We start from the raw sequence: 27,580 nt of genomic DNA on the forward strand, positions 1-27,580 counted from the left end.
CAGTGCTTAAGTGGGAAAATGACCTTTAAATTTCCAGTTATAAATAAGTAAAGGAATTACAAGTACTGTATACCCAAGTATACTCTCATTTTATCTAACATATATCAGTATATTTAAGAAAAGAAACATTAAAAGCATTACATATACAAATAAACACAATGCACAATATTTACCTTTTCCTAGTGGAATCTGCTAAATTATAGTATTTAAGAAAAAAATTATGTTATTTTGCTTTAAAATTAATACTGCCCTGAACAAGCTCAACATTGTTATTATTTTGTCTTTTTATCATCTAATGCCCTTTAGAAGTTACCTTATTTAATATTTCTCAGCAGACAGAATGATAATAATTTGGAGCAAACTTCCTGTTCAAGTTTGCCCTGGTTTTTAATGTCATTGTTTAATTTAACTCTTAAAAGGGGAACTTTTTATTCAAAATCCACTTTTTCAAAGTGTTTGAACATAAATGTATGTTGGCAGTTGTGAACACAACCACCGTACAATAAAAAAAATCCACCCACTCTATTAAACCAAAGCAGTCTCATTAGTTTTGATTCTTGTCAATGTGACGTCATACTGATAAAGCCCCGCCCACAGCCACTGACTGACACTCCTTTGAATAAACTGATGGCAATATCTATAGACTTTTACGGTGTTTATGCAAGCCAAGCTAGATGTTTTTATTTGTTGCATTTATTCTGTTTAAGCATCCAAATGTTGGTGAGAATTTGAAAAATAATTAAACTTTGACATATCAATCTGTATTTGCAGCAGACATTAGTGGTGATTATCTTGAGTAGCTTCTTCAAATGCATTTTGAGTGAAACATCTCTTAAATTATCTAAAACAGAAGTGATTTTACCCATTTTTGCTCCCACCCAAATAAAGGCATTTTGGGCATGCTATAACAAATTATCTGAGGTATTTCTGAAATTTCACAAACACATTCTGGGCACACCTGAGACTTATTTTACATCTTGTAAAATGGGCATAGTGGTGCCCTTTAAGGAAACGCGAGGGGTTCACTTTAATCAGCATAATGCAGGTTTGTTAGGTTTTGTATTAGTTACTATAACAACAGGCTGCAGATAAAACGGCAATAAACCATATCAAAGCGTAGCCAAACTTCCTGATCGTATTCGCCTTCGAGCCAGGTCCACTTCAAAAGCGACGCGACAAAACCTGAAGCAACCGTCTGTTTACTGTAGACAGCCGCGTTAAATAAAACAGGAGCGTTTCAGTGTTGTCTCATCGCGCTCATTGAACAGTGTCGACACCGAAGGTCACTTCCTGATTTACTGACTGTCCTAACACTTCCAACAGGTCTGCCTCTCTTCAAATGGCAGCGTTTTGAGCGATTGAAATACTATGCTGTCGCTACAGGTGTAGTGGACAATAGTTTTTAATTTGTTTGAGACGAAGCGACACACTTATAAGCAGGTGAATTCATCGATGCGTATGTTTTCCTGGTACTGAGTTTATCGGTGAGGATTTTTTAAAATGGCGCTGGTAGTATCAGAACAGGTAAGATACTTTATATCAAGACAATTTGCTTTATTCATGTGCGGAAGTTTACGCATATTAATTACAGTCACTTACTGTAATGTACGTAGTATTAAAGTTCCTGAGCCTGAGAAGAGTGAGTGAAGTACGCGCAGCAGTGGGAAAAGTTGGTTGTAAGTTAAGTTTATAGCGTAACGTTAGATGGGAAAAGAAATGCAGAAGTGCTTTCAATGGCTGATTGTGTTGTGGTGGTTGTTACAGATATGCAGACGCATTTGATGTCTGGTGTATTGGAGGGTCGGGAGTGATGGTGAGGAGGTGATGGCGCGTGCACACGCATCACTTCACTTGCAGCGAGAACATGGCAGAAGCAGTACACGCGTCTAATGAAACCTGTCAACATAAAGATGGTAAGTTGGGTCTAAGCATTAGTGAATCAGGTACTAAGGTACTTTATTCCCCCAGTCTGTCTCTTTATGTTCTTGGAAGCTGAACTAATAACCGTATTCATGTTATTACATATATGCTGTACTTCCTAGTTTTTTTTTCTATAAGTGTGTGTGTGGTCCAAGGTTATCAAACCCACAACCATTGCATTGTTAAATTAATAGGTTTCCCAAATATGAAAGTTCTGTCATCATTTACTTAAACTCATGCCATCCCAGAACCCAGATGTATATGACGTTCTCTAACACTTTAAGCACATAAAAAGCACATACATCTATCATTAAAGTAATCCAGAAGACTCTAGTGGTTTAATAAATGTCTTGTGAGATATAATGACTAATTTCTGAGCAAGAACATTTAATTTATTGAGCTTTTGAGCTATCATGGAAACATACAGATTAGCGTGGCAAGTTAAAATATGACAGCTCATAAATGACATTGACACACATTCTTCCGTGTCATATGCGTGCTTTGTCACAGAAAACAATGAGATTCAACATTATAGATGTAAAATGTGATAATACAATGACTTAGTCATCTTTCAAATCATCTTTGCGCTAACAAAGTAATATTGACCTCTAACATCAAGTGACTTTATCAAAGCATATTCACTTGGGGAAGAAGAACCTGTAGAGCTTGTACATTGCCTCTCCCATCTGCATCAGCCTCAACATAACATCTTATGTCCTACTAAGCTAGTGTCACAATATTAGTGTCACAATATTGTGACACTAATATAATAATAATAGTGTCACAATATTGATAGCCATTGTGTAGTCTGTTCCCCACCCCAGTCACTTTTCCTTTATATGAGGAAATCACCTTGTTCGTGGAATTGTGGTCAATTATATTAGTTATTATACCATGGGGCTGTTGAATACTTTATTCTGATTGGTTGAGAGATGTTCCACAGGTATTAATTTGATAAATGCACAACTGACCTGTCAAATATCTTAAAATAACCACCAGAGCAATGAGGTAACTCCGGTCCTTTAAATTATTTAAAAATAAAATTTTCGAAAAATTCTACGACCCCGTCATCAATTATTCCTTATGTAATACAGAGGAAATTCTTCAACCTTTATTTATAAAAGATCAAATTTGATCAAAACATTGCCAATTCTATCTTATTTAAATAAAGGGGGAAGAACAGTGTGCAGATTTCCTCTGTATTAAATGATATACAGTATATACATTTTGATCCTGCACCTGGCTAAAATGATGCGGATGTGCGTACTTTGATTATTTTTTTAATATATTAGTTAAAATATTGTCCTGGCTCATAGTTGAGCTGAAGGGATATTGACTTGTTTCTTAACATATTAAATCAGGGTTCAGGTTGTATTCAGTACTCTATCTGGACACTTGATATTCATGCTGTTCTTTTAGGGCATGGGTATTGCGACTAATTTGATAATTTTGTTTAACTTTTTTATTTATATGATTTTGACTTCAATTAAATTTCGTTAAAAATCTTAGTTTTGCAGACATGAAATAATATAAATGCTGGCAACTAAAACCCTCCTACTTAGCTGAAATACACATTTATAGACCCACTTGTTTAGTTACTTTTACTTTGGGTAACAAACATTGTAACAAGAATTCATAAATATTTGCATACAATGTGGGCACAAACTGAACAATGCACATTATTGTGGTAAAAATGCAACAGTGAAATTCATTAACTGAATTTTGAAAACATTTTATTTCTTAAATATGTTCAAAACAGGCCTGTAAAGCCTATAACAATTTGTTGACCACATCTTTACCCTCATTGCATTTGAAAATAATACACATCATCATACTTTCATTTTGCTACCACTGGCTTCCATGACTTTCCGCTATGATGCTTTGTCTTTTTTTGTTTTAAGAGGAGCAAATCAAAAGATGGCAACATCCTTAGGACGAGAGGCAAAATACAGATAATATTTACATCCTCTAAAGTAAAGCATAAGATAAAACATTGAGGGGCCGTGCACACCAAAGCTTTTACGCCGGCAGCCGAAAAAGCTGGCAGTCGGCTGAAAAAAGCCAACTGTCAGGAACTGCCTGCCGTTTTCAGTTGCGTTTAAAAGCTTTGGTGTGCACACCCCCTAAGAATCGATTCAGGGATTTCCTAAATCGAGAAATCCCTGTAAAACTCGTTTAAGCAAATTGTTTTGTTAAATTGAAGATTGATTTTACCCAGCCCTACTTTCTATTCTGTGAAGCTGGCCAGTGGTGAGGTATGATGTGGTTATGAATTAATAAAGCTAGGGGCTGTTGTTTTAGCGAGGTAAACATTAGAAAGCCGTTTACACAGCCAAATGCATTGTTTTGTCACTCAGGTAGGATGCCAACAATTCTCTTAACAGAAAAGGCTGACAATAGACATGGAAAGTATAGTAATAAAACTACACAGTTATCACCTAATGGAAGATATAAGATCTATATAGAGCAGTGGTCTCCACTTAGAGTCTTTGAGGTGCTCGCAATAGTCTTAATTGTATATTTATTTATTTATTGCATATTTTTTCCTATTAGCTTGGCGTATTTTATCTATGTTATCATTTTAAACCATGATAAAACATATCAACAAGTAAAATAAAATAGAATCAACAAGTAAAACAAAAACGTTTTGAGTAGATAAATATCAAAAAGTATCCCCCCAAATTGTTTAATCCATTGTGGTAGCCCTGGCTCACAGAAAGTTTGAAGACCCCTGGTATAGAGTAAATTCATCACATTAAATTAGTCATGATGATGACTGCATGCATCCAATCAGATCTTTCAGATCTCTTTAAACAGATAAATGTGTAGGCAGATTAAGTAAAACTCTATGGGGCGATTTCCCGGAACAGGGATTCAACTAGTTCTAGATTAAAATAAATGTAAGAGCTGTCCGTCCAAACTAAAAACTACTTTCACTGACACATCTTAAAAATACATCAGTGCCCTTTGTTTTGCCTCAAAATGCACACAAGTATATTTCCTAATTAAACTAATGCCTAGTCCTGGTTTATGATAATCCCTGTCTGGGAAACCACCCCTTTAAGCAATATGATTTATGGGAAGTTTGGCAATCACTCTTTTGTACAAGTGACTGTACGCTTATAAATATTACCATTTTACTCATTGCTCATCTAAGCTTGTAATATACCTCTCTAGGTTCCCAAAAGTCTTCATTTGGTGACCCATCATTCAGCCAGTGTTTGCAGATTACCTCCAAGCCCATCCAAAACCATCTCAACCATCACATGCCCTCAGACTCTCAGTTACAACATCTCAGCTGCAAACCATTCACTCCCATTAATGGCCAACGTGATGATGATTGCAGTAGTTTGGCTTCTCAGGATTCTGGTATCCCCACACTTGAGATTAATCCACCTGAACACGTCCATGCCCGAGTCACCACGGCTGAGCTATTGGTTCCACCTCCACACGATGATAATCCAGCTACACTAAACTTGGATGTGTCAGACAATTCCATACTCAAGTCCTCAACTTTCCCACGTTGCGACTTTGACACAGTGCGTCTCTACAGCAGTGGCGGGCTCTGCGGTACGATGGGCAGGGGTACATTGAACCGCAGTGATGATATTTCAGTGGGCAGCGTGTCCAGTTTGAGTACTGAGTTTTCTGCTACGTTGTCAGTCAGTAATGAGGACTTTTTAGACTTCATGGTTACATCAGAGTCCAGTGCAGTCGTTACATTTGAGAATGAAGATGTCTTGCACCGTTCTGACAACTTACTCTCACCTTCCAATGATCTACATGTAAGCAGCCCACAACGACAAGCTGCAGGATTGTCAACATCACATGAAGCCAGAACGAAAAGAATGGGGCCGCTTGCACGCTTCTTTGACAGGTCTGTTTTTTGTTTAATTGCTTGGTTAGGTTTTTTGTGCATCCTTCTTGGGTAGTTTCATCTTGTGCTGCATTTTTTTTGCTCCAATCATGTATAAGCCTTTAATTTTCACACTTGCAATCTGTGTTTTGTCATGGGGTTGGCATTTAAAAATTGGGGTACACTACTGTTTCTCATCATCTGCTCATCATCAGTCATTGCATGTCTTTTGTTTCTGTGGTTTGGGGCAATTTATGTATTGAGGTCAGCCTCAAAAACGATTACCTGTACTATGACAAGCTTATAAAGCAAAGTTATTATTTCTGTCTATAAATTTCAATGTCAGTTTTCAAATTTCAGTTCCTTTTATATACTTTGATATATTTTAGGAGTCTTTTTGCTAAGAAGATGAAGGATACTGCTGCACTAGAAGGTCAGAGAGAGCCTGGATGGAGGCTGTTTGGTAAAGACCCCAGAGGAATACAAAAGGTACATTCACAGGGCTCATGCAAGGCTTACAAAAGGCCAGATTATATACATATATAAAATATATAAAAATATATATAAAATGCAACAATTAAAAAAAATGATAGAGTAGTTTAAAGTCTAGCGTTGGTGTCGTCCGAAGTCCTTGCAAGTGCTGGTGTCATTTTTACTTACTGTATGCGTTGGGTCATCTGACAGAGGAAAGATCCAGATTGAAGCTGATGTTATTGCTAGTTGAGCATCCCAATTAGTGTAGCTGCTTTTCATAGCTTTTTAAGTAGTAGATAGTTATTAATTAGTTAGTTAGCTTATAGCTTATTGTAAAGTTACAGGATGCAATTATGTGTATGCTATTGCAAGGCTGAAGAGATGTGTCTTTAGTATACATTTAAAGTCTTATTTTCCCTGTGGTGACGTATATCTGAAATGAAAAAAGGTAGGGCTATCATCCATCGAGAACTGATTGGATCGTTTGAAGTTGGGTCATGTTGGTATTTGCTAATACGTGAGTGCTAAACCGTTTAGGGCTTTGTAAGTGTGTAGCAATATTTTGTAATCTTGCGTGACCTTGTAAGAACTTTAGGATCTCCATTTTGCACTATTTGTTCCCTTTTCATTGAGAATCCAGCCCAGCAGAGCATTACAATAATATAATCTAGATGTCATAAATGCATGAACAAGCTTCTCTGCTTTCTCTCATTCCTCATTCATAGCTCTTTGATTCCCCATTTATATGAACAAAATAATAACAGTCAGATATGTATGATCTGAACCAGTCTAAGCCTGTCCTTGAATACCAGTGTAATTCTTCAACTGGTCTAAATGCATGGCATGGTTTACAGTGTTGATATACTTGTGGTTTAGAGATGTAAATCCATAACTGTGAAATAATGTTTTGGCAGTCAGTGCTGTTTTTTGTTCAGGCTTGCTCTGATGCTGTGCCGAAATTTGACTTTATTTGCCAATCATTTTTCAGCTTAATTTTTCAACTATCCTTCATTGAGCATGGCCCAAGTCATTTATTGATGCTACATAAATGGAATGTCATCTGTTCAGTAACACATAGTGTAATTGATCTTTTAGCTTTTAGCAAATCATGCGGTGTGCTATTCATGAAACTTGCTTTTCTGACAGAACACACAAATAATCTGGATTTAAAAATTGTTATCATTTTGTTAAGTGCTATTACATTGTACCTCCAATGAGCATTTTGGCACTTTGAGAATGTTAATATTGACAGTTATTTATGAACAGAATCCACTACTGCTTCATTAGGTCTTAAAACAGACACAAAATATGTGTTATTATTGCGTAAAGGGCCAATCACACCAAACACGTTTTAAATGCTTGGAAACGCAAGGCGCGTTGCACTGCCTTTTTTGGTCACTTTAAAAAAAAGAGCAATGCACCATTGCTTTTTATATTGCTAGGCAACCACCGAGACAGCTGTCCTGTCAATCAAACATGGATTGTGAGTGCTATTGTCATATTAGCAGAAACTTTAAAAAGAGCACGCTTGCTCTGACCTTGATCGAGGGTAAGAGGTGCACAAACACACAGGAGAGAGTGAGTGACTGCAGTCCGGTAACGTTGTTCCAAGCAAGCAACTGTAAACTTCCCTCACTATAACAGAAAACACGTCTCTCCCCTCATTCGATTGGACAATGGAAAGATGTGAATGACGTCAGACCGAGGGGCAACCACCGCTTACTATGATGTGTGATTGGACAATGGCCGTTTTGGGGGAGGGGCCGGCGAGAGGTTAATTCATCGACCGGCCGCTAAAGGCTGGCTCCAAAAGTGAGTCAATTCCCAAAGACCTCCATGTTAAAATTGCCAACTTTACAGCAGAAAATAATATGTTTACATTCTGGTACAAGAATAGTTTTTGGTCTATATAGCTAATTTTCCCCTTCATGACAACTGTGAGGGGGATTAATGTTTTTGTAACTAATCCGTTTAAATGATATTAAGCCTTAAAGTTCTGCATAATTATGGGCGTGGCCACTTGAGTGACAGTTGAACAGCCACTGCTGTCACTAGAGTCGAGCTAGGCGGGGGTGGTTTCAGCAACCAGTCACCACAGCTTCACCCACGTCCCGCCTTTTTACCCATTTTCGGATATCTGCGAGTGATGCGCGGTGACGTGTGGCCAAGATGGTGACGGCAGGCACCGCCTACTTTAAGCTTCAAAAACGATCTTCAGAAACCTATGGGTGATGTCACGGACACTACGTCCATCTTTTTTACAGTCTATGCGTCAGGCGCTTTTCCGCTCTCAGCGCTCCTTCAAAAACACGTGCTGTGGCAAAAAATGCAAGGTACAGTATTCGGTGTATAAACAGCGCATAACGCTCACTGCCCATAGAAATCATTCAAAAAAGGCACCTGCTACTGCCATAAACGCATTTGGTGTGATCGGCCCCTAAGTCAGTCAAATTGCTTTCATAGATTTTAGCCGCTTCAGTGTTGTTTCTATTATACAGAGAGTCAACAAGCCAACAATGTGCTTTAGGTAATTTGAACCCCACTATTTCAGCCTCCCTGCGTCCATCTACATTTCACTCACATTCAGTTCCAGCCTTTTTGTATCTCTCTTTTTTTGTTCTCTAAAGCTGTAATGGAAGATTGAGGGATTGGGTGACCGGTTTAGAGTTGCTGGTTTATTCAGACTTTGTAGCAGTGACTCATTGGAAGAGATGGGTTAAGGTGAACTTAACATTATTTGGTATCATTTGTTTTTTTGTATCATTGCTTTTTAAATTTCAATATTATGCCATTTCTGCATTTTAGTTATATGAAATGAAGATACTAAATATTAATTAAATTGTCAGCCAGCAAAGTTTTAAATTATTTGATCCTAGCAATCTTACAAAAACTGCTCATGCCTAACACAACACACAGGCCAAGTAAAACATATAATTTTTCTCCTTGAACATTACCCAGACATGCACAGTCGACCACAGAGCGCACCGATTACACACGATCTCAGTGCTGGTAGCCTTGGAGCTCCTGTGAGCTGTAATCGATTAGTATGCCTGACTGGAAATCAGGGACCGTCTCTCAGCAATGTGATGATGACGAATAACATCAGCGTGCACACACATATACATATGGACACAGCAGGTGCAGGGGAAATGATCTGATCCTCTGCATCTCTCTGAAGTAGGGCCTCCTGGTTTGGTGTGGGTTTGCTGGAAGGGAATAACAGAGAGAAAGCGAGCAAGATAAAAGAGTGTCAGGTAACTTAGCAAGGGTGAGACAGCAATAACAGCTGAGAGGAGAGCAGAGGAGCACAGTAGTGTCATGCTACTGTTACTCAGGGTGTGTCCCATATTCCTTGTGTTCTTCATCTGCTTCCCTGCCTTGCATTTCTGTCTACAAGGCACTTAGACGTGTGTGCATATAGAGAATGATACAGTAAGGTGTTTAAAAAACACTGGATTCTGAATGTCTCCACAGCACTGCAGCGTTCATGGTGAGTTTATGTATTATTTTAATTCTCTTCACTTTCTTGACGTGGAGCGAGATCTTTGCCTCTGTTTCGTCTTATCAAGTGTACCTGCTGTTTGTGTGTGCGTTGATAACTTAGATTGTTGTCTGGTTTGTGGGTCAGTGCTTGGTTTGAGGTTTGCTTAAAATTACTTTGACTTTAAGATTAGATTAGAAATAAAGGTTTATACATTTTAATTCAGTGTTCGCTAATATTTTGTTGGCTTCTAGTTGAAATGTGGGTCATTGTGTTTAATGTTATCTGTAAGAGAGAGTGTAGTGTGGGGGAAATTAAATATTTATGATTCACTCAGCTCAGTGAAGGAAAGTATGCTTTCTGACCGCATCAATAAAACAAAACTTAATGCTTATTACCTATACTTTCAGTTTGGTTAGATACATAGATCAGATTGATTACTTTACAGTCAGTGTATTTCAAAACACACACACACACACACACACACACACACACACACACACACACACACACACACACACACACACACACACACACATTCTGGTTTCCATGTTTTGTGGGGACATGCCATAGACGTAATGGTTTTTATACTGTACAAACTGTATATTCTATTCCCTTCCCCTAACCGAAAACCTACCATCACAGAAAACTTTATTTTACCTTAGATTTTCAACGAACGTCATTCTGTTTGATTTATAAGCTTGTTTCCTCATGGGGACCTCAAAATGTCTCCAAGGTCACAAATTTACTGGTATTCCTATCTTTGTGGGGACAATTGGTCCCCACAACGTGATAATTACCAGGTACATACACACACACATATATGAAGAGCTTTGTTGCTTGGTTGTGCATTCCAATTAATATCAATTCAACTGCAGTTCGTTTGTTTGATTTAAACCTTCATAGCTTAAAAAATACAGCTAAGTAGCACCATAAAACAAAATAATAACATGATAACATAATAATAAAAATGTTTTGACAAAAATGTTAAAAACTGAGTTATCTCGTTTTGCAACGAAACTCTTCATATATCTAAATATAAAATATTGTGTTGTGCAATATTCGGTGCAATATTGAATTGTGTAATATTGTGATGTCATGTGCAGTATGTTGCCATACATTGCGATATTGATAATCGAGGCAAAGTATTTGAATATTTCCTATTTTAGGTGTATAATAGTATATAATTTTATGAAAGCTGTCATTGAGAACACACCACCACCATATGAAAACCTTGCCTAAAAAAAATGTCACGCCCATATGCTAGTACTTCCTGTCACTGTTCAGGTTTAGAGATAAGAAGAATGTTATCTAGTGGTCTAGTGGTAGTGATGTGAACTCCAAACCAAACAACTGAATATGATTTTTATTTGAATGTAGATGTTGGATTTTTAAAAATCAATATTGTATTGCCAAACTAAATATCATGATACATGTATCAATATTTTCTTACACTCCTGTTTACATTTGACCCAACAACCCAACAATAGGTTAAAACAACCCAGCATTTTTGGTTAAAAACAAACCAGCATAGGCTAAATTATAACCTTGCAGGTTGGGCTCATCCCTTTTTAAACCCAACGCTGTGTTGAGAACAACCAAGCATTTTTAAGAGCACAAGATTTTTCCTGCATGTGCACATATCCTGCATGTGACCAGTGCAGTTTTGTAACTAGGGTTGCATAGTTGCAAAAACACACCCTATTGAGTAAAAATACATCTAAATGGAATTAAAGAAATGAATCTAATAATAGAATGATTCAATCTACGTACAGCTAAATATGTTGAATGAAGGGACTATACCCCCCACCGTAATATCTGTGAGCCAGTATGTAAAAACCTAGTAATTTTTTGTGATTTACTTTTTGCTACACAAAATCACCCTGCATAAAAAATATTCTTTGTAAATATAGACTTGATGTCTTTACTATTGACTAAATAAGACCATGTCAAAGATAAAATTCAACGTGTAATCTGTCATTGAAATCAAAAGTGGATGCTCTAAATCTCATAATTAGATTATTAGACTTTGGCCTGGCTTACACAGATAGGGTCACATTTATAAAGTGATTAATAGAAACAAATGTGCAGTTCATATTTCAACCCTCCAATGTTTAAACCAAATATATGCCCTTGGTTCATTGTTATATAATATTGTAATTTTGCTAGTAGTACCTTATCCTAAAAATACATTCAAGGCAACCTTTGACAAACTATAAACTTCAATGTATTTCTATTTTCCTTAAATGGTACTGTCCCTGAAAGAATCCATGCTGCTTATTTATCCAAAAAGTTGCATTTTATTGAATAAGTTCAATAAATCAAAATTATGGACTTTACTTATCTGTCAAAATGTTTAGTTGGATTAGTGCCATCCCACAGCCATCTTTATTTTTCCTATCACAAATGTAATTCGCCTGAAACCATTGAATAATAGTCAAGCTTAATTTGTATATGTTCATCATTTCATTGTTGCTTTATGTAAGCACACTTCTCTGCTGTGTGTTTTTTATTTCAATATGTTATTGCCTTCTGTATCATGTTGCCTCTGGTCAGCTCTACTGTGTCCTTGACCGAATCGCTGTGTCAGCAATTTGTAGTTACATTAACACAGAGCATGGTAGCATGGTGAGCAAAATAATCAATGTTTGAGCAGTTAATGAAGTTGAAGCTCTGAATGAAATAATAGACAGCTGTTTATATAAAACAGCTGATGAGATAAGAAGTTGAAACAGTAAAGTTGTTTTTATGTCAAGTTTATCCTTGCTAGTCTGTGAAGATTAAGAGACTTTTATATAGAATTAAGTCAAATTGGTTCATTCAGTCACTATCTTGCATTGACTTGTTAACTGTTTACTACAGTACAGTATTTATAACTTGTATAAATGTATTTTTGCAGGAATATGAAAGGAGGAGTGGACAAGCAGACAATTCCACGTCTCCCAAGAAGAATGTAAGAAAGAACCTGGACTTCGAGCCTCTTTCAACCACTGCACTTATACTGGAGAACCGGCCGGCGTGAGTGTTTGTCTTCAATATGTAATCTATGTTATAGGTAGGAGGAAAATCGTTAATATGAGTGTGGCAGACACATCACACCATCCTATCACACCATAAAATCACCATCCACAGACCTACATGCAGTTTGTATTTAAGTATGCTGTGGGGATACACCATAGACTGTAAAAAAAGATGGACGACGCCTGTTCGCTCTCTTCCATTTGTGAAAAGTGAAGCCGCCAGTGTCCTGATATGGCGCTGACATCTTGGGTCTTGAGTCTGCGCAATAGCGATTTCTGGACCAGTCATGCGCAGTAGTGAGCAGGAAGGGAAGCTGCGAAGTCAAAACCCCGCCCTCGCTCTCGTAGAATGCGCATATCACACGATATCACAGCTGTCAATCATGACGTGACACCACCGTTTTTATATCATTAAATAACTAACTAAACACAAACCTATTTAAAAAAAAACATTTGGATTTACATCAGAGTGATAAAAACTACAGTAAATGACAGAAACCAGCTTCGGAAAAAAGATAATTGAAGTGTAATTAGTTTTTTTAGTTGCTCTCAAGTCCCATTGAATAACATGGGGAGGCGGGGTTTATGACCTATACTGGGACCAGTCACTGGGGGGCAATCGGGACGTTTTTGCTTCACTTTTAAGGGCTTGTGCAGCACGCTTGGGATACACATAAACTATAGTAAGATATAGATGTAAAGTGATCTCTCTCTCTCTCTAACATATCTCTATTGACATATAGTTATTGTTATCTATAGAGCCATGGAAAAATTAAGAGACCACTCCAGTTTTGCCTTTAATTATCATTTCTACACGTATTGTGACCATTTTAGTGACCATTTTAGACAATTTTGTTGAATTTCAATAAAAGCAAACCTCAGGAGTGACAGTAAAGTCTCCCAGCAGCAATATAAAAGACTGAGAGCATGCCAAGACCCATGAAATATGTTGTTAAAAAATCGGGGTTATTCCATTAAATATTCACTTTCGAATTGTTCCTAAAATAGGCTACATGTAAAGACATTAGTATTGTGTTTTTAAAAAATTTAAACTTGTTTTCTTTGCAGTATTCAAAATTTGAAATCATTGCTTCTTTTGTTTGTTTGTCCGGTTTCAGTTTTTTGCAAATTAAGACATTATTTTTATTAGGAATTGGAAGAAATGTTGTCGGTAGTTGACAGAATTAAAAAAAAATTATCCTTTTACTTCAACACAAACCTATAAATTGTACATTTTCGAAAAACTGAAAATATTCTTGAAGTGGTCTCTTAATTTTTCCCACGGCTGTATTTATACATGTAGGAATCTTCCAGCAAAGCCTGAAGAGGAGGCCCAGAAACACAAACAGGAATATGAAGAGATGGTGGCTCAGGCCAAGAAAAGAGGTGACTTTCTTCTCATGCATGTGTTTGTGTATGTGCAAGCAGTGTCCAATATTAACACTAAATGCCAAATCTAGGTAAAAATGTCTTTGAGTACGACTACATAAGTAACTTATGTAATTTAAATCTGAAAATCTCAAAAGTTACTGCCATGTTATCCAAAATCGAATTTTGGTTTTAAAGGGGACATATCATGAAAATGTTCCATGTTTAAGTGCTATAATTGGGTCCCAAGTGCTTCTATCAACCTAGAAAATGTGAAAAAGATCAACCCAGTAACTTAGTTTTGTTAAACCATTCTCTGCAAGCATGTAAAAAAATAGGTCACTGAAATTTGGCTCCCCTGTGATGTCAGAAGGGGATAATACCGCCCCTTAATCTGCACTATCCAACCACGGCACTGCCATTTAGTGCAGAGATCAGCTTTTTCGCATTTAAAAAAAGACACACCCCAGAACGACACATTTTTGCTAACACCTACAAAGTGGCAATTTAAACATGCTATAATAAATTACCTATATGATATTTTGAGCTAAAACTTCACATATGTACTCTGGGGACACCAAAGATTTATTTCACATCTTAAAAAAGCCTTGTGAAATGTCCCCTTCATATAGACGGTTTCAGCAGTAACAACATAAACAAGCGTCTGTCGTGGTCCGCACGTAACTTCCGGTAAACTCCGCTAAGAAGAATAAATAACAACAAAGTTCTTTAAACGTAGTTTATTTATATAACAAGCAAAAAAACAACACATAGTTTTCCTAGGAAACCAAAACATTTGTTATTTTCCGAGGCATTTGTTCAAGAGATCAGTTTAGCAACTAGTCATACCATTAAAAAAACGAAACCGGAAGTAAAGTTAGGATCCAGATATGTATCGCGTCAGCACACGTGCGTCCGATGAAACCGTCTATATGAGGATAGTGATCTGACACTGGGTGATTTAATGGACACAAGTACTTAAAAATAAAAGACATGCAGTGTACTAAAGAAACACCCTGTTCAGACTTTTCTTTATATTTTTCTACTTCTTCAGAATGCAATATAGTGACACAAGTATTCCTCCTGTAATGTTAAATGAATACGAGAATGCAATATCACAATGTGTCTTAATGATTTAAGTGCAGTTGAAATATATCAAAGTCATTAGCCATGATTTTGCAACCAATTTTAGCACGACTATTTGCTGGCTATTTGTTGACTGTTGATGATTGTTATTGAGCTGCAGAGGGCGCTGTTGTAAAAGCCACAATTTAATACTCTCTCTTGCGGGATTTTTTTGTGTACGTGCAGAGCTAAAAGATGCCCAGAAGCGGAAGAAACAGCTGGAGGACCGGTGTAAACTAGAAGACAGCATTGGCAATGCTGCTCTCACCTGGAGTCAAGAGATACTGCCCAACTGGCAAAGCATGTGAGTCAATACAAAACAAAAAGAACTTGGACAATACCTTTTTTCATGTTCTCCCATTACCCTGCTATTGCTAATGCCCTGCTCTACCAGTTAAACCACAAAAAAAACTATATACACAAAAATTAAAACAGGAATGAATTATTTCTGTTTCTCCTCTTCATTCCAGGTGTTCATTGAAGCGGGTGAGGGATTTGTGGTGGCAGGGTCTGCCGCCTAGTGTGAGGGGCAAAGTTTGGAGTCTGGCAATAGGCAATGAGCTGAACATCACAGATGGTACGGATGCATCATGCGGGTATATAATATCGGTCACATAAACCACATGCGTTGTGTATAAACAAATACAGGAAAGGACTGAAAAAATGCTTAGAGTATAGTTGTATATTAAAAGGTATAGTTTGGTTTTTGATTAAAAGTGTCTTCTGCATTGCAAGTTCTTAATAAATATATTTTTTATAAATATAATTTAACACATTTTTAAAAGGTAAACAAAACATCAATGCTGTTTTGACGTCAAATGGTAAAGCAGGGTTGCAGTTATCATGATTTTGTGGTCGTTCTCTAGCGTTCCTATGAGAACTTGATACTGATACTTCTTTTGTGGTTTCGGTGTTGTTGCAGCAATTATTTATTGTCATCGTGAGTGAAAAGGACAGAACGTTGAGATTAGGGCTGTCAAAAAATGTATGAGATTAATCGCATACAAACTAAAAGTTTGTGTTTGCATAATATATAAATAAATGTGTGTGTGTGTGTGTGTGTGTGTGTGTGTGTGTGTGTGTGTGTGTGTGTGTGTGTGTGTGTGTGTGTGTGTGTGTGTGTATATGTTTGTGTGTGTTTAAATGTTTCTTAAGTACATTCATGCATGTGTGTGTATTAATGTAGACCATTTTGCAAGACGTAAACAACACTGCTTCAGAAGCATTTCCTGTTGTTTTTAAGTGTTTTAGTTCACATTAATTTTCCATTTTTGATAAACCAACCAACTAAATTTATTCTTGGTTGTATTTTGTTCTAATATTAATTAATATTTTGTTCAGTGTTAAAAAACTAAAACAGGAAATGCTTTTGGACCAGTGTTGTTTAGATCCTGCAAAATGTTCTATATACAAAATAATTACACACTGTGCACACACACACATATATTATGGAAAAATAAACTTTTATTTTGTAGGCGATTAATCAATAATCTTTAAGACAGCCCTAGTTAAGATGCAAGTGTTAAGTGTTGAATAATAAGTAATACCTAATGCCCTGGTACAGACAAGGCTTAGCTAAAGCCAGGACCTGGCCTTAGTTAAATTTAGATGTTTAAGCATCTTTTATAAACATGCCTTAGAAAAAAGGTGTTACTGGTGTTCATCTTGAGACATATTAAAGGCACTGGCATATTTTAAGATCTGTCAGCGCAAATTATTTTAAGTTGAGACATGTCAGTCAAACGTGTCTTATTCTAGGACTAGCCTTAAGCCATGTCTGTGAAATCGGGGGAAAGGGTGCGTTGTTGGTTGGGTGATTATTTTACGAATGCTGATTTACACAATTTATAAAAATGCATATCGAAGAACATGTTACATGGTGATTACTAGGGGTCATATTTGAAAGCAAATGTTGTATGTTCATGTAAATAACACATTATTATTATTATTATTTTGTGTGCATGTGTTTTAAACAGAGCTGTATAACATCTGTTTATCAAGAGCCAAAGAGAAGTGGAATGCCTTTCTAACACCAACGACTACTGCAGAAACAGAGATTGAAGGTTGGTGTCATCCAGTTGTTTCTATTACTTTAGGGGATTCATAGCTTTAACTTCTTATCACTGTGGTAAAAATTCATCAAACTAACTTACAATGCCTGATAGGTCTTTGGCTAATTGCATTTAAAGAGCACTTATTTTTTAAATACACGTTTTTACATTTCCTTTGGTGTGTAGGTGTGTATTAGTACATGTTAATGATATGCAAAAGGCAAACCCAAAGCAAACAATAATGCGAGTTATCATCTACAACGTAAATCTCTTTTCTTGGACTACAACAAGCACACGGATTGTAGGCAACAGTTTACTTCCTGGAATTGGTAATGTAGACAAGTCCGACATTATCATAATTCCTCCCACTAAGACTCAGCCTGTAAGTTAACTCCTGTTAGCGTTGCACTGTGACCGAATCTTTCAAACATGGTAAGGAGCGTCACATTGCTGGCTGATGTCAGAGATAATCAGGCCAATCACAACATACAGATTAGCTGGCCAATCAGGGACACAGAGCTTTTTAAATTTGTGCGTTTCAGGAAGATAATAAAATCTGGAGCTACAAAAATGTGCGATATGTGGAAAATAATGTGTTTTTTAACCATTAACCTCGCAAACACATTGTATTATACAAAATAACAGTTTTTTATCAATGAAATAGGTGCTCTTGAATGTAATTGTGCGATATACAGGGTGTATGATTGCCTTAAAACCAGTGGTTCTCAAACCAGACTAATTGCTTGCGATTATGAACTCGATATGGCCTAGCTTGTCAGTGAACTAGGCTGTGTAGTGAATGCCGCTCCATCTAAAGGCAGGCGATGGCGATTTGCTACTTATCATGGAATCGGATTTACTGACAAGATGAGCACGATAATTGCATGCCATTGATCGTGCAGCCCTAAGGTTTACTGCCACTTTTGATCTAAAGACTCAAAATTCATGCAAGAACAGCTCATGTACTCATAAGAAACACTTTAATGATCCATATGTTTTACCATTTTATATTTTAGTATCTTATAGTTTAGGTTTTATTTATGTTTCGACAGAGTTTTTTTGTTTTGTTGTTTTTTTTTGTTTTTTTCTTCTATTGACTATAAACCATCTCTATTCTAATAATTGGTTTCTTTTCAGATGTAGGCTTGTCTAATGCTGATCGGGAGGCCAGTCTAGAACTGATAAAGTTAGACATTTCCAGAACTTTTCCCAATCTTTGTATATTCCAACAGGTAAATGCATTTTTGTTTCAAGTGACAAGTCACCTGCTGACAGTTTCCTTAGGGGTTGTGTACACCAAAACTTTTACGCCCGCGGCCGGCGCATGTTTTCAATTGTTTCCAATGGAAGCTCGGCGTTTTTCAAATAAGCCAGCAGCGAGCGGGTTTTTTCCGCGCTGAAAACCGGCGCTTGGCGGTTTTCACGCGCTTGGCGCTGAGAGTCTAGAGTTGAAAGAGATTCAACTTTGGGAGAAAAGCTCCGCTCGTCAATGTCAGTTCTCACATGGCTGCCCAATCACAGTGGAGCAGGGGCGGGACATTACCACAGCAACCAACCGGCTCGCAGCTGAAGTATCACAGCTACCAAAGTGCTCAGCTGAAGAAAGCTGGCACTCAGCTGAAAAACAGCTGGCATTCGGCGTCCTCAAGGCGTTTTCAGCCGCGTTTAAAAGTTTTGGTGTACACAGCCCCTTAGTGTTTTATAATACTTAAATTTTTGGCATTGTCTTTTAGGGTGGCCCATATCACGATGTATTGCACAGCATACTGGGAGCTTACACTTGCTACCGTCCCGATGTGGGATATGTAAGTGAATTTAATTTAATTGTTAAAACTTGCACTTCACAGTTTTACCATTAACTATTTCCCCCCCATTGACAAGTTATGCTTTCTAGCCAATGATGAGTTTTTCCTTCAATCCGTATATTATCTAGCCTGGTCCAACCAGACTCTCGTACATTCATTTCATTTGTACAGAGAGTCTGGCCACGCTCCATTGCAAAGCGTTACTTCCGTTAAGGAGGGTCCATTGTTGAAGTTTAAAACTATTGGATCTGCTCAGAGTCACTCAAGATCTGCCAAAGCTAATCGCTAACGCGTGGTCGTGACGTATATCATGCACCGAAACCGGACGGAAACAACAAGTCAGAATAATCAGACGAACAAAACTTAGCAAACCTGGTTCTTGCTCCGGCTTTAACTTCTGTATATTCGGCAGTTTTGCAACAACGGACCGGATAGCTTTTCTCACGTCTTTCTCCGCTGCCATTACTGAACTACAACTCAAACTGACGCACGACCTCAACGTCATCGTTCTTAGCCACCCCCATCTGTTCGCTGATTGGTCCTGCAGATTTTTGCAGGAGAAAACGAAACTCTATAGAGCCATCCCAGACGTACTGCTGAAGCGAAATGAAAATTAAGCGGAAGCACGTAGGAGGGGGGAGCCAGGCTATATATTATCTACCATGTGGCACTCTTACCCAACTTATAAAACCTGGAAGCAACCTTTTAGGACAAACAGTTCAAACTCAGTTTGTTTTGATGATCGCTCTGAATCCAATCTCTATCAAAAGTCTTTTAAATTAACACTATTATCTTAGTTATCTCTATCAAAAGTCTTTTAAATTAACACAATTATCTTAGTTTAGTGAAACTTTAAGCGCTGGCTGGCAACTTGTTTTTAAAAATGCTGGCAGGGAAAGAGTTAAAGAGCATGAACACTTTTCAAAATTGTCAATGTGATGAGACATTTTTTTTCCAATTATTACACATAGGTGTAAATGTGCTACTTAGCTGCAAAACCCTCACACATCCTGCTACTCAGCTGTGTGGTCAAAGAGTTTTATCACTTACACCTCCGCTTAAATGATGGGTGTGAAGTTCATATAAATAAAGCAACTGGAAAATTGAACAGAGAAATTAATAGCTGTGACATTTACTTCTGTGAAACTGTTGATGATGTAATGTAATCAATTACACTTAGAATTACCATGCCTCACAGGTATTTAAGTTATAATGAGAATACAATAATAAAAATTTATATTATGTGAAACTGGTGGCATTCTGAGAAAGGATGGGTTCATTCACCCTGGGCCATGAAGTAAATGTAATAAAATGCATGTAGTTAATATATTAATAAATGGCATAATGAATAGCACATTTCTATAATTGACTTTTTAGACCAATCTAATTTGCTGACATAAAACCTCCAAAGTTCTAAATCAAATCTTTAATAATATTGAAATACAAAACATTTTAATTCTGTCTCTATATATTCACGTTTCTTCCTATTCTCTAAATTAATTGAAATTGAAATGTTGACAATCGGAATGTAATGCATTGCTTGGGTCTGGTACTCGGCAATATTATCACAAGTTTAGGATGTGAATACAGGAAGGCATTACTCATCTGACATTAGGAGTAAAGGTTGAGGAGACGCTTGTGTGAATGACACTCAATTACCTTGTCTTTGACCTCAAGGTGAACATTGTTCATACGTAATCTCAATATATTTATGTTTTATGTGTAGGTGCAGGGAATGTCCTTTATTGCAGCAGTGTTGATCCTGAACATGGACACTGCTGATGCCTTCATTGCTTTTGCTAATTTGTTGAACAAGCCTTGTCAAATGGCTTTCTATAGAGTGGACCACAGCCTTGTGAGTTATACATAGACACACACACACACACACACACACACACACACACACACACACACAATGGTATGTGAATGTTATCTCTTAATATTGTCTTTTCTTGCCTTCCTAGATGTTGACATACTTTGCAGCATTCGAAGTGTTCTTCGAAGAAAATCTACCAAAGCTATTTACACATTTTAAGAATAACAGCCTGTCCTCTGATATTTATTTAATCGACTGGTGAGTTAAGATAAGTTTATGTTTCACTCGAAAAAGAAACATAATCTCAAAGACCTCATTTCATAATAATTTCCTTTATTGTTCATGTCACATTTTATTAAAAACTCCGAATGCTATTAATTAGGAGACTGTATATTCTAAAAACATAGTGGACATAAGATAACATGGGATATATACACTCACCTAAAGGATTATTAGGAACACCTGTTCAATTTCTCATTAATGCAATTATCTAATCAACCAATCACATAGCAGTTGCTTCAATGCATTTAGGGGTGTGGTCCTGGTTAAGACAATCTCCTGAATTACAAACTGAATGTCAGAATGAGAAAGAAAGGTCATTTAAGCAATTTTGAGCGTGGCATGGTTGTTGGTGCCAGACGGGCCGATCTCAGTATTTCACAATCTGCTCAGTTACTGGGATTTTCACACACAACCATTTCTATGGTTAACAAAGAATGGTGTGAAAAGGGAAAAACATCCAGTATGCGGCAGTCCTGTGGCCGAAAATGCCTTGTTGATGCTAGAGGTCAGAGGAGAATGGGCCGACTGATTCAAGCTGATAGATGAGCAACTTTGACTGAAATAACCACTCGTTACAACCGAGGTATGCAGCAAAGCATTTGTGAAGCCACAACACGCACAACCTTGAGGCAGAAGGGCTACAACAGAAGAAGACCCCACCGGGTACCACTCATCTCCGCTACAAATAGGAAAAAGAGGCTACAATTTGCACAAGCTCACCAAAATTGGACAGTTGAAGACTGAAAAAATGTTGCCTGGTCTGATGAGTCTCGATTTCTGTTGAGACATTCAGATGGTGTAAACAGAATTATAACATGGATCCATCATGCCTTGTTACCACTGTGCAGGCTGGTGGTGGTGGTGTAATGGTGTGGGGGATGTTTTCTTGGCACACTTTAGGCCCCTTAGTGCCAATGGGGCATTGTTTAAATGCCACAGCCTACCTGAGCATTGTTTCTGACCATTTCCATCCCTTTATGACCACCATGTACCCATCCTCTGAAGGCCACTTCCAGCAGGAAAATGCACCATGTCACAAAGCTTGAATCATTTTAAATTGGTTTCTTGAACATGACAATGAGTTTACTCTACTAAAATGGCCCCCACAGTCACCAGATCTCAACCCAATAGAGCATCTTTGGAATGTGGTGGAACGGGAGCTTTGTGTCCTGGATGTGCATCCCACAAATTTCCATCGACTGCCAGAGGCTATCCTATCAATATGGGCCAACATTTCTAAAGTATGCTTTCAGCACCTTCTTGAATCAATGCCACATTAAGAACTGAATTAAGGCAGTTCTGAAGGTGAAAGGGGGTCAAACACAGTATTAGTATAGTGTTCCTAATAATCCTTTAGTTGAGTGTAGATATATGTTTTCAGGGATTTATTAAATTTTTACATGCCTACTTTTGTCTGCATAGGATCTTTACCTTGTACAGTAAATCCCTCCCACTGGACATAGCGTGTCGTGTGTGGGACGTCTTCTGCCGAGATGGCGAGGAGTTTCTCTTCCGTACTGCACTGGGTATCCTGCGCCTTTATGAGGACATTCTCACCCGTATGGACTTCATCCACATCGCTCAGTTCCTGACGCGCCTGCCTGACTACATCTCTGCTGATGAGCTCTTCTCCAGTATAACCAATGTCAACATGAACTGCAAGAACAAGAAATGGGCACAAGTACGTGCACAAGCAGACTCTCACCTAAACACATCACATCACATGTTTTAACCTATTATGAACAAAAAAAACATAAAAATACAATGAATTGCATCTTGACTACATTTAGTTGTGTATGGAGTAATGCTTAACCTAAACACCTGTCTTTTTTGGAGTGCAAGACTATAAATTGGATATAATGCTGATGTTGCCTTCTAGTGTGTGTTTAATTTCTCGGGCTGGTCCTTAACTATTCTAGCAATTGTAGCTTAATTGGTTGAGATTTGCCTAAGGTCATGAGTTTAATCTCAGTGAACACACATTCTATTAAATGTATAGGCTACTTTAATGCGTTTATTTAAAGGAACATCCAGGGAATTCAATGTAAATGCAATCCTTAGGCTGTTCTTCCATAGTTTATTGCATTTTCTGAATTTGTTAATTTTGGGTCGTTTTTCACCTTCAGGTTCTTCAGGCTTTGCAGAAAGGACAAGATCGAGCCAGTCCACTACTGAAACACTGACTTCCTATTTCAGCTTACATTACAAAGAGAAAATCACTTGTTGACTCCTACATACCTCATTGGAAATAAATGGAGTTCCAGCAGTCTGTCCTGTTCCATACAAACTGATGCTTGAAAACAAACTGATACTTGCACACAAACTGAGCACACAGGAACAAAGCAACTCTGATTCAGGGTAAGCGTGGAGGGCAGGACCAGACTGAAGAATGTGAGTTTGTTTCGTGTCTCTGTTTCCTCTCTGCTTCTTCCCTTTCACCATTTTGACACTTATCCATATTTCCCCTTCAACTTAAACATTATGTGTCTATTTAAGCAAAAACAAAAATGATATATATTTTGCTGTGGTTGTTTTAGAATGTTGTTTTATTTAATGTTTGCTTTCCGATCTGTTGTTATATTTTCTTCTTGCATTCTTTCACTTGAAATGAGATTCCTGACCGTCACACTGGTTCCCTCTCCTGCTTAACTCTATCAAAGCTTTGAGTAATTGTGTGATGTATTTGTATTATTGTCTTGTAATCTCAAGGGGATATTTATGTGGAGAAAACTGAAGTTATGCATATCATGAGGAGGTCAAATTTGTGAATTCTGTGAATTTCAGTAAATCCCACCATTGTTCTTTAAGAGTTTTGCACACTTAATCAAAGTCTCCTTTTGAAGAACTATAATTTATGCTACCTCTTGCTCTTTAACCCCTTTATATGTAACTATTGATTCAGAGATTTGAGTGGATAGTAAAGGATATAGTGTGTTTGTGGAATTGTTACAGGATTCTCTTTCTCTCTTCCTATTTCTTTTTATAGAAATACTGTTTATTGTGCCACTGTAAAGCCAAACATGCAGCAAGAATGACATTAGGAAGTTTAGACGGCTTTTGTTTGTGAAATAATAATAATAATAATAATAATAATAATTTATTATTATTATTATTATTATTATAGGCTGAAAACGGATGTTTAATGTAATGAATGTGGCTTCATTTGGTGCAGTTTGGGTAATATGGTGGTTAGAAGTGTTGAAAAAAGGTAGATGGGAAATTCGGGTGAGTTCGCTTCTTGAAGGTGTTGGTGGTTTGTCAGTCATACAACTCATTTCACATTTATTTATGCTTGACATCTCATTACGTCTTATAGCCTTGCTATATTTTGCTGTAATATTTTGACATTAAACACTGCATTATGTGTGGATTTAAAAAAATCTGAAATTTGATTATTCAAAGACTGTATGTCATTTGATTGGGAAATTTGCACAAATACCATGTTTAGTAACTTCATAAACTTTATCATGTAATGTTTTTTTATATATCTGTTCTGGTTTAATATCTGTTCAGCTTATTACAACGGACCAGAATATTACGGCAATAACCTGTCTCATAGTCACTCATTTTGTTTTAGGAAGAAGTGAATGTGTGATCTTGAGGACCATTTTTTTGGTTTTGGTCAAGAGCTTATTTATTATATTAATTTAAGCTTTCCAATATTCATCAGAAGTAATGTAATACAAATTTATATATGGTCAGTGTGGTCGTATAAATATGAGGGCACTGCTAAGAAAATAGTTTTCAATGAAATAATCAGATAAGGGATATTTGCATTCATACTTGCATTCACTGTGGTGTGTTGATGTTGTGTTGAGATCATTTAAAAATAATGTGGTGAGATTTTATATCTTTGTGATCACTATGATCGAAGGAAAACTTCCCACCACCTTGTGGTCTTGAACCACACTACTGCAATAAGCTGCTTTGCACATGTTTTATTTGTCCTTTTTCATAGGTCTGTACTTTTTTCTTTCCTGTGCTTTATTTATTTCTTTATTCTTATATGCGGTTTTTAATTAAAATGCTTTCTTTGTAGTTATCTTTTATTTGTAGTTTTCTTTGCCCTGTACCCATCCAACCTTAAGTGCAAGTACTTTCAATAACTTGACCAAATATGATTGTGTCGAATTGTGCATTTGGATACCTATTAACAGTCCAAAATGTTCAATTAAAAGTAATGAAAACTCTTAATTGTAACTGCAAAGCTGATTTATGTCTACAAAGGATGTGAATCTAAGTTCTTGAACTTTGTTGTACTGAAATGTGTCAGTGTCCAGTGTTTAACACAAGGACACAATGCTGTCTAATTTAGCCACAGTGGTCATACAGCGCTGATCATGTAAGTGCAGATGATGAAATTGAGTTTTCTGTTTTTGTTCATGTTGAAAGAATCGGTTCATGAAATGGAGGCAGTAGCGCATCTATGCCCTGATGTGCTCTGTATGCATAATGACCTATCAGATGCAAACTGTGTGCATGCAATCTCACCTGAAACTTTTATTTAGCGTGCATTTGATCACATTGCTTGCTTAGTGAATTACCAGCATAGCTTCTGGAGAAATGATGGGTGACAGGAAATGTTTCTTTAAAAAACATACAGACATTGGCCTGAAATCACAATGTTATCTGTCTTATTTATGTATTTGTTGTTTTGTCAAATGATCCTGCCTTTGTTTGATTTTGTTTGGTATTGACACATGACTACTAAAATAAATGAAAAAGAAAAAAGTTATTTTATCTCTTTGTTTCATTAAACAACAGTGAGAATGACTTTCTTTATGTATGGTAAGATAAACTGTTGAGTCATGAAGATGGTGAAGACTTTTTTTCTGCTTTATTAGCCTACATGAAACAACCACCTAAAATGTTTCCTGTCTATTTATTTTTGTGGTTTATTTTCTACATGGAACATTTTCTCACTTATAACCTGCCCCCTTGCCAAAACCACACTCTCCCCCTCCCCTTCTACCTTTAAAATGTATGGTTCTGTTTGTAGGACATTAGACTGATGATATCTACAGTACAATATCTCAAGAAACAGAATCTACAGCTATGCGTTACTGTTATATTTCTCTTCTTGTTGGACTTCTGGTAGTCACTTGGCTCCAGTGTGATGCAGCGGGCAACCGTAAGTCATCATAAAACTTAGCTTTATTATTTATTTAATCAGTGATATGAATTAACCTCAATATTATTTATTTATCAATGTTTTCTGACATTATAAAGTTCAACTCCCAGGGTAAAAGAGTGACCAGAATCTGATATGTTTGAAGTGGTTTTATGCATTTAAATGTTTCAATATCTATGATAAATAACATTACATTTTTAACACAGATGCCAATGAGCCAGCTGAATGCTGTTTTCAGTTCTATAGGGGTAAAATTCCGATTGATAAAATCGACTACTACTTGGAGACAAGACCTAAATGTCCCAATACTGGAGTCATGTAAGTTTTGCTAGGTTGAGTTTTAATGTCCATTCCGGTGTCTGAGAGACATTTAGTGAATTTAAATATACCTTAATAATGTGTTATTTGTGCTAACAATGACTGTTTAACAGAAGTTTGTTATATTGTGTACATTTGCAAAACAGCAGTGTGGAGTAACTGTAAGTTTGTCTTTGTAACAGTTTTGTCACCAAGAAGTCTCTTCATATCTGTATGGACCCTAAAGCAAACTGGGTGAAAAGAACCATGCAACAAATTGATAAACAGCAGCTGCGCAAAATGCTTGACTTGGCTTAAAAGCATAATTTCAGTGTTTTTTAAGTGATAGCTAATTTCTCTTCTTTCTATGATGTTGTTTTTGTTGGTGTAATGCATTGCTTTTTATTGCTATTATTTACTGATCCATCATCCTAACAAATGTTTGGTTTAAATGCAGAATGTTTCTCTTATGTATGTATACTTAAAATGCAAAAATAATTAATGAAAACATTTAACAAACTGGCATTTTTAATTGTTAAGTAGAACCTAATCATTCAACTCAGTTTTTTACCACGCTGCATGATTTTTCTATTCACAACTTTGATTGTAATTTCGGCTACCTACATACTGGTTAAAACGTCTCTTAATTTTTTTTACACAATATAGAAAAAAATCTTTCTTATTTGATGCACTGAATTTTAATAAAGCATAAGAGACACAACAAATGCCTATATGTTTTGAGGATAAATCAAGTACAACATTCCAACCATATCACTTTGAAGGACCATATACCTTTTAAAGAGCTTCATTTAAATAATGCATTTGAGTTCTGGGTAGATTTTTCAAAATTGTTCATGTCTACTATCTTGTATATGTAGAAAGCAATGCAATGTGCATGATTTACATTTTTAGTGCAGTACTAAATGCAACTAAATAACCTAAAGTATAGGTGAT

The 27,580-nt window shown here is 36.8% G+C and overlaps 1 protein-coding gene across 4 annotated transcripts; it reads left to right on the forward strand.

Annotated features, from left to right (window-relative positions):
* Positions 1-1,077: 1,077 nt before the first annotated feature.
* Positions 1,078-27,337, forward strand: tbc1d14 (TBC1 domain family, member 14). 4 transcript variants are annotated; one of them, XM_065289418.2, is made up of 18 exons: positions 1,078-1,524; positions 1,614-1,676; positions 1,765-1,913; positions 5,098-5,797; positions 6,166-6,265; positions 12,631-12,749; positions 14,055-14,137; positions 15,431-15,548; positions 15,715-15,821; positions 17,221-17,307; positions 18,433-18,527; positions 19,029-19,100; positions 20,827-20,955; positions 21,065-21,174; positions 22,621-22,879; positions 23,325-26,329; positions 26,536-26,647; positions 26,830-27,337. In XM_065289418.2, exons 3-16 carry the CDS (start codon positions 1,865-1,867, stop codon positions 23,379-23,381), a joined length of 2,085 nt encoding a protein of 694 aa, XP_065145490.1. In that variant the 5' UTR covers positions 1,078-1,524; positions 1,614-1,676; positions 1,765-1,864; the 3' UTR covers positions 23,382-26,329; positions 26,536-26,647; positions 26,830-27,337. The 4 variants fall into 4 exon arrangements, with proteins under 4 accessions (XP_065145490.1, XP_065145489.1, XP_065145491.1 ...); XM_065289417.2 differs by lacking the exon at positions 1,614-1,676; XM_065289419.2 differs by lacking the exon at positions 1,614-1,676 and having other exon boundaries at positions 1,078-1,440.
* Positions 27,338-27,580: the final 243 nt, after the last annotated feature.

This window comes from Paramisgurnus dabryanus, chromosome 2 (genome assembly GCF_030506205.2).
Source record: "Paramisgurnus dabryanus chromosome 2, PD_genome_1.1, whole genome shotgun sequence".
Lineage (NCBI taxonomy): Eukaryota > Metazoa > Chordata > Actinopteri > Cypriniformes > Cobitidae > Paramisgurnus > Paramisgurnus dabryanus.